General features: G+C 39.2%; 1 protein-coding gene across 1 annotated transcript; it reads right to left on the bottom strand.

The window, feature by feature from the left end:
* Window positions 1-720: 720 nt before the first annotated feature.
* LOC115384076 (uncharacterized) lies at window positions 721-5,967 on the bottom strand. The gene is made up of 5 exons (XM_030086371.1): window positions 5,922-5,967; window positions 4,439-4,703; window positions 3,722-3,988; window positions 2,724-2,885; window positions 721-1,019 (listed from the first exon to the last, which is right to left on the bottom strand). Exons 2-5 carry the CDS (start codon window positions 4,701-4,703, stop codon window positions 859-861), a joined length of 855 nt encoding a protein of 284 aa, XP_029942231.1. The 5' UTR covers window positions 5,922-5,967; the 3' UTR covers window positions 721-858.
* Window positions 5,968-12,146: the final 6,179 nt, after the last annotated feature.

The raw sequence follows: 12,146 nt of genomic DNA, 5'->3' as shown, positions 1-12,146 counted from the left end.
GTTTAACTTTACAAATTCTGTTTTCTGATTTTTTTTTCCCATTATTAATCTGTCTGGTTGTAAACTGCAAACTTAAAATGAGCATATTTTATATGTTTTACACTAAATAAAAATATTGTAAAAGATGAATTAAAAAAATAAAACATATTAGAAAATATTAGTTATATTATTAAAAAGTTGATATTTTGTTGTGTCTGAATTTTTCAATTTTATTTTGTGTATTATGTATTATTTTCCCTTTTCAGATTCCTTATTTTTAATCTGTGGATTTTTAACTTTCATCTGACTAAATTCAGATTTTTTTTGTTTTGTTTTCCAGAGATTATTATTCTTTATTATGCAGATTATGTTTTGCTTTTGCAACTTATTTAATAAAAATTGACTTATCTTTGCATATGTTTAAATTTTTTAATCATTGCATTATGTTTTGCATGCCTAATTACTTTTTTACATTTTGTTTTCTTTTAGTTTTTTGGCTTTAATCTGTGGATTATATTTGGACTTATTGTATTTTTCATCTTTAATCCATGTCCTTTAATCCATCCATCCAATATGTTTTACGTCACTAAATCTTATGTTTTTTCATACCATTCATCTTTAATCTGGATTATTATTTCCCCCCTTTCTCTGTGTATTTATTTCTGAACTGTGAGACGGGAATGTGAAAAAAAAAGGAAAATAAAACCAAAATTAAACAATCAGACAGAGCAGAACTACATTTCTTATTCTGTATTTGTTCACAAACTGTAAATTTCAAATGATAAAAAAGTCTTTTCCATCTTTATTCCGTTTCGGGTTTTTTTGTGCTTTTTTTTCATGACTTTATTTCAGAACAAAAAGAACAAAAGCATGTCGTGCTCAGAGGATCTGCAGCTCCTGAGCCTCCATCAGGTCCCTGCACACCTGCGTCCCCCTGACGGCGAACAGAGAGACTCCAGACTGATAGGCTGCCGGGATCCTGAGGTGAGACGTCCTCTGGTCTCCGTCCTGCTGCTGCTGGACCAGAGACAGGACCTGAGCTGAGGAGGAGGAGGAGGAGGAGGAGGAGGAAGAACACAGTCACACTGTCAGATGTTCCACGGTTCTATTCCAGAGGCGGTACTGAAAGCTCTGGACTGTTCTCTTCACCATGTAAACCAACACCGACACCCCGTGACCCCTGGGTGACCCCTGGAGCCACTGTAAGTCCTGGTGTCCAACCCCTGGTTGGGTTCCTACAGAATCTTCTCGCGTTCCGTTGGAAGCTTGAGGATCCGGGACGAGCTGCCGCTACTGCCGATATCAGTCTGGACTGCTGGCCGCGGTGGTTTTTACCATGGTTTGGCCTCAGCTGGTGGGCCTCGTGGCGTCGGACCAGGACCTGTCCACCCCCTGGATTGACGCCCTGGCCAGGAAGCCAGGCTGTGGACCCCCTGGTGGATCCGGATGGTTCTACTCAGAGTATATGCTCGTACCCGAGAGAACCGGGGGATTTCGCCCCGTACTGGATTTAAGGGGTCTTGAGGGTGCTGCCGTTCCTGATGCTGACTGAAGGAGGTCTTGTGGACCGTCTCTCAGGGGGACCAGTTCACGTTGGTCGACTTGAGGGACGCTCTTACTTCCATGTCCCGATTGCACCCCAGCACCGGCGGTTCCTTCGGTCCGCCTACAGGGGCCGCCACTGGCAGCTTCGGGTAGGCTCCTTGTCCATGTGGAGCGGTAGGGCCTCAGGGTCTCAGGGTCAACCTCCCGAAGTCCTGCCTGGCTTCTGCCCAGAGAGGAACCTTTATTGGAGTGACCTCGGACGCCACGGTCATGAGGGCCTGGCCGTCCTCTCGCAGGGGGGATGATGTTCTCCAGCTCAGGAAAGTGTGGGGATAGTGGCGGTACACCTGGTCCTCAGGCACTTCCTGCCGTATCTGATTGGACGGCGTGTGGTCTTGCAATCGGACAACACCTCCACCGTCTTCTACATCAAGGAAGTTGGTGGAAGTTGTTTGCACAGTGGTGCGACGGCCGCAGTAGGCCCCGGTGCTTTACCCGGTTCACCAGGGTGGACGGGGATTGGCCTCCATCCAAGGGAGCTCTGAGGCTCCGCCCCTCCTAGAGCCCCACCAGCTCCAGCCTGGAATCTACATCTGGTACATTTTGTGCCGCCACTACCACCAGGGGGCGTCCTCATCACCTTCTGTCACTCAGAGTCCTCGTGGTCAAGCGACAAGATTCTGTAGGAACTGAACCAGGGGTTGGACACCAGAATTTATAGTTGCTCCAGGGTCACCTAGGGGTCACGAGTGAAACTGCCCATGGTGAAGGGAACATTCCAGAGCTTTCAGTACCGCCCTCTGGTGGTCAGGAGGGAGGAAGTAGAACCATAGTTACATTCGTAACTTTCATTTGTGTGTTTTTGTTTGTTTGTTTGTGTCTTTGTGTTTTGTGTGTCTGTGTGCGTCCTTGTTTATTTGTTTGTTTGCATTTTTGTGTTTATGTGCTAGTTTGTGTGTTTGTTTGTGTTGTGTGTGTCTGTGTGTTAGTTTGTGTATTTATTTGTGGGTTTGCTTCATTGTGTATTCATCTGTGCTTTTTGTTTGTGTGTTTGTGTTTCCTTTTGTGGGTGTGTATTTACCTGTTAGTGTGGTTGTTGTGTTTGTCGATTTCTTTATGCCTGTGTGGTTTTTTTTTTATGTTTATGTGTGTTTTCTTTGTGTTTATTTATTTCGTTGTGTTTATTTGTTTGTGTTTACCCTTGACGTGGAGCTCCCTCCACCGGGGGTCCTCCAGGTTCTCCAGCTTCTCCATCAGTTCGGTCACAGAACAGTCCGGAGGGATTCTGCTCAGAACGTCGTCTCGACGAATCAGAAGCTCCGACTCACTGCACAGTCTGGGCTGAAGCTCCGCCTCCAGCACTGGAACCACCAGAAACATCTGGAATCAGCTCAGTCTGAAGGGCGGCCAGCATCTCTGTAGTCTTTTAAGATTGTTATTAAAAATGTATTTTATTATTAATATTTATTCTGTGGATTACAACGTTTTTCAATTTTTTCGGGAAATATTTAATCTTTGATTTATTTTTCCTTTTTTAAAATACTTTTTCTGTGGATTATGACGTTCTTTGTTTTTTCCAATAATAAATAATCTCTAGATTATGTTTTTTTTTTTTTTTTTAAATATTTAACACATGTATTATGATGCTTTTGGTAAATATTTATGGATTAATGGATTAAGAAGTGTTTTTTTTGAAAATCTTTATTCTATGGATTATTTTTTATTTTTTTAAATAATTAATCTGTGGACTATGATGTATTTTTGGATATTTATTCTGTGGATTATGATGTTTTTTATTTTTTTAATACTTAATCGATGGATTATGATTTATTTTAATATTTAATCTGTGGATAATGATGTTCTTTTATTTTTCAAATATTCATTCTGTGGATTTTGAATTTTTTTTTTATTTATTCTATTTAAATATCTAATCTCCGGACTATGATCTTTTATTTTTTTTAATATTTATTCTGTGGGTTATGATTTTTTTTAATTTATTTTTTTCAATATTTAATCTGTGGTCTATGATGTATTTATTTATTTATTTATTTAATTATTGAATCTGTGGATTATGATTTTTTAATATATTTTTTCTGTGGATTATAATTTTTTTTTTAGATTATGATGTTTGATGTATCTCTGGATTGGGTGTTTCCCGCCCACTCAAACCCTGATTCTCTCTGATCCAGCTCCTCACCCACGTCCAGCGGGTTGGTCATGAAGGCGGCGTCTCCACACACCCCGAACACCAGCTGGTGGTGCCAGGCGTCGGGCAGCTCCTCGCCGTCGGCCACGCCCGCCTGCATGTTCATGGTCGCCACGGGAACGGCGCCGGCCCGGATCCAGCGCTCCAGCCAGCGCATGAGGCGGACCCGACGCGGCGGGTGCAGGTGGAAGAACCGGCCTGTCACCTTCCCACCGCTAGCCTCCTCAGCGCCGGAGATGAGCTGAGCGTGAGTCGCTCCTGGGGGAGGAAGGCGGGGTTACTGGTAAGAGGAGGGGCTCCTACCACTACTTCCTGATTCCTGTAGGCTTTCACTACTTCCTGGTTCCTGTAATCATCTACTTCCTGGTTCCTGTAATCATCTACTTCCTGGTCCTGTAGCCCGTCACTACTTCCTGGTTCCTGTAATCATCTACTTCCTGGTTCCTGTAATCATCTACTTCCTGGTCCTGTAGCCCGTCACTACTTCCTGGTTCTTGTAGCCCGTCACTATTTCCTGGTTCCTGTAGTCCATCACTACTTCCTGGTTCCTGTAGCCCATCAGTACTTCCTGGTTCCTGTAGTCCATCACTACTTCCTGGTTCCTGTAGTCCATACTTCCTGGTTCCTTTAATCGTCACTACTTCCTGGTTCCTGTAATTGTCACTACTTCCTGGTTACTGTAGTCCATCACTACTTCCTGGTTCCTACCAGCTTCGCTCCGAGACAGGAGGTAGTCGTCCAGCGAGGCGTCATTCCTCCTCAATCGCGTCTGGACGCAGAACTCCGCCTCCTCTGCGGACACGGCGACGCCCAGGAGCTTCAGGACGTCCAGCACTGCCGTGGCCCCGCAGGCCGACACCCCGATCTGGAGGGTCTGTCTGTCCAGGGCCTCCTGGAGGGACCACAGCATGGCCCCGCCTCCTTCCTGATGCTCCGCCTCCTCTTCCTCCTCCTCATGCTGCACCGCCTCCATCTGACATTGACATGGTTTTAAGAATATTCATGAGTTTTACAAAACTTCCTGAAATTTTCATTTTTAAATTTATAATAAATTTATTTATTTTCATTTAAAATTTGTCTGTTTTCAATTTTGCAGCAGCTGATTATTCAATTTTAAATAACGTGTTTAAATATATATATATATATATATATATATATATATATATATATACATATATATATATATATATATATATATATATATATATATATACATCCATACTTTTATTTTTTAATGTGGGATCAGTTAAATAAAGGTTCAGATCTATATTTTTGTTTTATTTTTGCAGCAGTCTACTATGTTTTGCAGGCCTACTGTCAGAAGAGACATGTACATATATTTTTTTTTTACTTTAAGTTAATTTGAATTATTTTAATATATACATTTTATTAACTTATACATTTATTAAACAAATAAATGTGTACATATGTATTTTTTAAAATTCAAGATCAATTTAATTCATGAAATTAATTTAATCTTGAATTTGTAGGTCTGCTTTTTTGTTTTTTTGTTTTTTGCAGCTGTGGATTATTATGTTTCGTATGCCTCATTCATTTAAGAAAATATAATAAATATAATGAAATTAAAATAAACAACAATTTTAATATTTTTGTTTTTGTTTAAATCTTGTGTTTTGAATCCTTTCATATATTAACTTTTTTCAATATTTTATCTATTTATTTCAATTTAAAATCACTTTCATAAGTTGTTTTTTGACATTTCTTTTTGCAGCTTTTTATGTGGATTATTTGTTTTTTTCATTCCTTATGAATTTAATGAAAATTAACAACTAAAATTCTTAAATATCATGTTTGTTCTAATTTATCATCTGTGTTTGGGAATTATGTTTTCTCTCCTAATATTTTAGTTTTCTCTTAATTTCTAACATCTACTCTGCATACACATGCAGAGTAGATGTCCTACATATACATTATACATTTTTTTTCTGATTTCACGCCTTTATTCTGTAAATGACACGTTTTAAATTCCTCATCTCTTCATATAATCTGTGGAACCTCATGAAAACAATCTGCACATACATTAAAAACCTGCTCTATTAAGTATTTAAATCTCATTTCTCCTTCAAATCAGCACCGTTACGGTCATAAAATCCATTTCAGGGTATGGAAATAATTTGAATTTGAAGATTTAATCCCGCCGGAGTGTTTAAAATAAAGAGAAAAGACTCACAGAGGAAGATCAGGGCGCTGCCATGTCTGCTCCTGGCTGTCTGTCAGTGCGCATGCGTAGTAGAGACCCGCTTCTTCTCTGGAAGATAGAGAAAACAGAAGCACTTCTGACCCCTGCTGGTCACAGCCTTACATTACAACTGAAACAGTTCAGTGGAAAATTACTTTTATTCATAACATTTGAATGTTAATTCAGCTTTAATGGTTATTAGAGGAATTTATTAGCAAAAATGATCAATTAATTATTATTTTGTGCATTTGAAAATTAGATTTTTGAAGCCAGTACTGACAATTAAAAATAATTTTTACAATATGAGAGAAATTCCTTCAGATATGTAAAAAAAAAAAAAAAAAAAAAAAAAAAAAGGAACATGTGAAAAAAAATTAATCTGCAAAACTACAGAGAAAAAGTGTCTTGTTGGGGGAAAAAATGTAAAAAAAAGAAAAAAAGAAAATATATGCAACAAATATTTGATGAATCTGTTAAAAAGATTCTTGATAATTCTTGATTAAAGACATTTTAAATCTTGCAGCAAAAATATCCAAAAATATTGAAACACAGCGTTCAAGAGGGATCTAACAATTACGATTATTGATCAAAAAGTTTGGTAAAGCTGGATAAAAAAACTGGAGTATGTCAGAGAATTTAGAAATTATAGATTTTTTATACTAATCGCTGATAGATTTGAGCAGTAAACTGCAACCTTGAAAATTTTGAATTAAAAAAAAAAACCTTTATCCATATCACCCAAAAACATGCAAACATACACTCACATTCAGATTTTTTTTTTCAAAAAGAAAAAATATTTTCTGAAATGTATTAACAGTCCACAGATTTAAAAAATTAAAACAACAATACTGGAAAAATAACAACATAAACATGCAACACAACATTTCAAGACATTTGATTTTTTTTTTTCAATAAAAATCAAGTTTTATGTTTGTGTGTGTGTGTGTGTGTGTGTGTGTGTGTGTGTGTGTGTGTGTGTGTGTGTGTGTGCTTGCTTGTCTAAAAATTAAAATGAAAAGTAAAATAAAAACAAATAATTTAAATTAAATCCAAATTAGTTTAACATGAAATGAATATTAAAATTTCACTATTTTCTAAAGTTATAGATACAAATGTTTTTTGAATTGTACTCCATAAACGATAAAAACAAGTTATGAATGAAATATTAAATCATAAAAAAAACAAAGAAATACAAATTATACAAAAATACAAATAAATAAATAAATAAATAAATAATCCAAGTACTTACAATTAAAAAATTACTTTATTTGAAATTCACCATTTGAATTCTTGGAGAAGGTATTTTATTTTGAAAAGAAAAAAAAGTCAGTTTATAATCTTGATCTGATGGCACCAGTTAAGTATATCAAGCTATTTTCAACTAATTGAATTATCTAAAAATCACAGTATTATGGGACATTTTTCCATTCCTGGGCAGCGCAGATGCATTATGGGGCATTGTTTTTGGCATTGTCAGGATTAAATTCTTCATTTGAAGCTTGAAAATGTTACTAATATCCTGTTGTGGCCATTTATGTTTTGGTGATTTTCTGTGTTGGTTACAAATTCACAAATTGCACGATTAATCGCGCTTAACTATGGTCAGAGTTGTGATTAATTAGTTAAATTTTTTTTCATCGATTGACAGCACAAAAAAAACTGAATGGAAAGGTCTGTTTATTTGGATCTGTTTCCCACATTAAAACTGAACTCATTTATTTGTTCCGATGCATCCATGGCATGTTTCACACAAACTAACGCCGTAAAAAGAGACAGTCAGAAAACAGGTGTGTATTAAACACTGGAAATGGAAGTGTGGACACAAGACACTGGACAATAAAGGTGAATGTAGAATTAAATGAAAGTATGCGTGATGCGATCCCAAAATTATTCGCCGAATGTCATCATAGTGACCGTCTTCTGAACAGGAAGCAGCCGCGCGCATGGACGTGGGCGCAATCTCGTGCACGCACATGGAGGAGGTGCCGGACAGGGAGAGGGAGGGACTGTGTGAGAGTGGCGTGAAGGAGGGGGCGTGATTTTCAGTTCAAATCCAGAGAATCAGGTAGTGTAGCTTTAAAAGAGAAGCTGAAATCACAAAAACCCTTAAATAAACCCTTAAAAAAGCACCTTAACATAATCTTTAAGACGAACCTAAAAAAAAAAACCCTTAAATAAACCCTTAAACCTTCACACCCTGACAAAAGACCATGACGCTATGCTGGTATTAGCATGAGTTAGAATATTAACAACAAGCTAACAGCTGTTAGCAATGACCTTAACTGGCAAGTTGAACATAATGCTAATATTACAAACATTAACATATTTAACATTTTGCATTTCTTAGCATACATATTCATTTTAAATAGTATTTGTACAAACATGCTAGCATTTGTTAGCATGGTATATAATAGGACTGAAACAACTAGTTGATTAAATCAATAAAGTCGATAATTAAATTTGTAGCCAACTAATTTAATTATTGATTTTTATTGGCAACTTTATGGACATTAGTTGTTGCTTAAAACCTGCAGAGAAGAGAGCGCCAGTGAAATTTCCATAGGGTACCTCTCACACATGCAGCCATCTTTGTTGTGTTGTAGCTTTATTTATGAAGTGCCAATTACAACATGGTGGTTTCTCGACACTTTCACAGAGAAACCCAACAGATCCACATGAGCAGCATAAGCAACTGTGGAAAGGAAAAACTCCCTTTTAACAGGAATAAACCTGCAGAACCAGGCTCAGAGGTGGAGGCTTTCTGCTATTCTGGTTGGGGTGAGGGGACAGAAAGAAGGAGATAGGACAGACAGTTTCTTGTATCTACATACACTTCATATATAAACACAGGGTACAGAGGCTACAAGAGGAACAATCATCAATGATATGTAGCAATACAATGAAATTACAGCAGTACAATGAAATTACATTGAAACAAGAGAAGGAGCAGAACTGGGAGCTGGTTCCACATGGTAGGAGCCCGGGGTTCACTGGGTCCGGGCTACCTTGATCAATCAGTGGAGCAGCTGTTTTGTTTGATGCCCAATTAGAATTACACCCATTGAATCCAGGCTGTCTCAATGGATCAGCCGCGATTGATGTTCTGTCTGTGATCCCTCAATCACGGCTCTCGTCCACCTAAGAAACAGCCTCTTCAGCACCATGATGCAGGAGCATCTGAAGAGGAGATATGTGGGAGTCCTTGAAGCCGATCCAGGCTCACCTCGGTAAGTTAGCTTGTTAGCGAGCTTGATGTTGGTATAAGCACACTGTTGTGTCTGCTGGCTTCTAACATTGAACTCTCCTCACTGCGGTCTCTTATCCCCGTCGTGTTCGGAGTTTTGAGCGCTAAAGAAGGATCATTCTGGTCTGTGATGGGGGGGGGGGGGGGGGGGTAATATATGCACGTGAATTTATAGACATATTGTATGTGCGTGTATTTTCAAACATCTTCCTTTCGGAGGGAAAGATACACTCCGTCCGCTGACTAGTTAAACTGACTGACATGACTAGTTAAACTGTGGATGCATGGATTCCAATCAATGACCATTTTAATATGTGGACGAAAATAACAGAAGTAAAGAAGGAGAAGATGAATACTTGACTGACAAAATAAGTCATCGCTTTTCTAATAAAGCCTCGATGAACATGAACAGAAAATGTCAGTTTAGAGAGACTTATTGACAGGAACTATTAGCCCCCAATGTCACCCATTTTTGCTACAGTGTTAAAACAATGTTGTCAGCTGAATGATCTTCCTGTGTTTTTTCCAGAATCGTTGTAGCTGTGTGGTCCGGTTTTTTCAGCTGCTGGCAGTCCTCATGTTTACATCTTTTTCTGCAGGATCATGGATGCTGTTGAGAAAGGAGGGATTCTGTTAGTGTTTTCCAAGACACAGATCAAGGTCTCTTTTGAACAGCCTGCTTTCTGTCACTACAGTCTCTCATACTTGCTCTGATTATTTAGTGTTACCCTTTTACTCTTTGGTTTCAGAGCTTATAGGATGATCAGGCAGCATCCGTTCTCCATTGGGTCATGTTCATTTTTTCCTCTATTTATTGCTTTTGGTTGGTTTTGACTGTTGATTGATAACTGATCTGAATAAAGACATTTCCAAGTCACACTGTTTTTGTCAGCATGGTAGTGTAATATTGTGTTTTATTGGATTCCTGAATTAAAATGGAATAACAAAAGACTGTCAGTAGGAAAATGTAATTATTGCATCCATTTAAACCCAATGAACATGTTAGTAGACCCAGGAAAGGCCTGTTCTGTTGCTGTTGAGCCATCCTGTTGCCCGTGATGCCCCCCTGGTCCCTGAAGATCAATGGTGGGTGAAAATATGACCAGCAGGATTGAAATCAACGATGTATGGGGAGCTGTGTCTCTGCAGTGTCTGAATATTTGCATCACAGGCAGATTAATAAAGCAGAAATCTGCAACAATGTTCCTTCATATCCAGCAGACTGCAGCATAAAACTACACTTGTTGTCGCCACAGACTGATATTTATTATTCAGTCCTGTTGTGGGTGTTGTTCACATTTCTCTTTTAAATGTTGATACTAAAGTTAAATCCATGCAACGTAAACAAAACTCAGTGATGAGTGAAGACGTCTAACACATTTCTGACTTTTACAGGATCCTATAAACTTGAGGAGTCACTCATTCATTCATTCTTTTTCTGCCGCTTTATCCCTTTCGGGGTCGCGGGTGGCTGGAGCCGATCCCAGCTGCTGTGCGCGAAGGCAGGGTACACCCTGGACAGTTCGCCAGTCTGTCGCAGGGCTGACATATATAGACAAACAACCATTCACTCACACATTCATACCTAGGGGCAATTTAGGGTGATCAATTAACCTACCATGCATGTTTTTGGACTGTGGGAGGAAGCCGGAGTACCCGGAGAGAACCCACGCACACACGGGGAGAACATGCAAACTTCACACAGAAGGCCCTGAGCCCTGGCCGGTATTTGAACCTAGGGCCTTCTTGCTGTGAGGCAAGAGCGCTAACCACTGCCCCACCGTGCGGCCCCAAAACTTGAGGAGACAATTAACTTAATCAGTTTTACCATTACAATAAACATGTAACTGCAAAAAAAAAAAAAACCCATGGAATTCTCTGTAGAGGTGTTTTTTTTTTTTTTTTTAACTTTTGTTCATGTATTAACTAACCTTCAGTTGAGATTTCCAGTATGGATCGGATGTATGGCGGCGCACTTGTCAGCCATCTTAACTGCAGGAAGGTCCTCTTGAAAAGTTCAGACAGTGACGGCTGAATGAAAACCTTGTTGTCACTTTTCTATTCAGTGCCGCCACAACTGTGAGGTTTTTTTATGTTTTCATGTGAAAAAGGACACGTTTAATGTGTTTTTTTAACAGCATGAAAGGGGCAGTTCCTAAGTTCTTCCACCAGGGGGCGTGTCTACCCAGGTGAGCTCCAGTAGCAACAGGACTGGGAGGCTGCTGAACACTGAACGTCTCACGACTGATTCTCCTGGATAAAACAGGACAGCTCACCTGCTACTGGCCACACAGGACGGGAGCCCCGGAACATGAATGTAGAGATTTTATCAGGTCAATAGAAGCAGATGCTGACGACACCATAAAACCTCTGTTGGTTAAAAACTTATTAATACTCTGAGTAGTTTTTGAGAAGAGTACTTTCTACTCTCACTGAAGTATTTTTGAACTCCAGGAGTTTTACTCAGAGATGAGAACAGCTTCAGCAATGTGACTGAACTACAACCTGAGTAGAAATCCTCAGGTCTCTTTCCCGCCTCCTATTGAGGAAGCTGACACCTCCTCATTTGCATACTAACAGTGATTGGCTGCTGAGCTGCAGGAGGGGGAGTGCTCCGTGATCCTGCACACAGGAGAGGAAGAGATGGAACCTCTCATTTGAGTCTTTTCCAGAGGATTTTTCCACTGATTGCAGTGAATCTAGTCTGTATTCAGTTTGAAGGGAATCTGTTTTCTCTCTGAACTTCCGTTTGCTGTGTTTAGGGCAGACCTTTTTCTTCTTTGTTTATTCAGAGCAGCTGTGTGTTTCTGCAGTTGTTGAGATCTGGGCTGGCTTTATGGGGGTGGGCGGATTCAATCTCATTGTCTTTAAACAGGAAGCAGAAGTTTCGGCACAAAAATAAGTTCTGTATAATTTAACAGACTGTGTGCTACTATTGTGTGTGTCTGCATGTGTGTTTGTGATGTTTTGTG

Source organism: Salarias fasciatus (genome assembly GCF_902148845.1).
Source record: "Salarias fasciatus chromosome 23 unlocalized genomic scaffold, fSalaFa1.1 super_scaffold_20, whole genome shotgun sequence".
NCBI lineage: Eukaryota > Metazoa > Chordata > Actinopteri > Blenniiformes > Blenniidae > Salarias > Salarias fasciatus.
The sequence above is the reverse complement of the archived record's forward strand: the minus strand, read 5'-3'. Positions and strand labels throughout refer to the sequence as shown.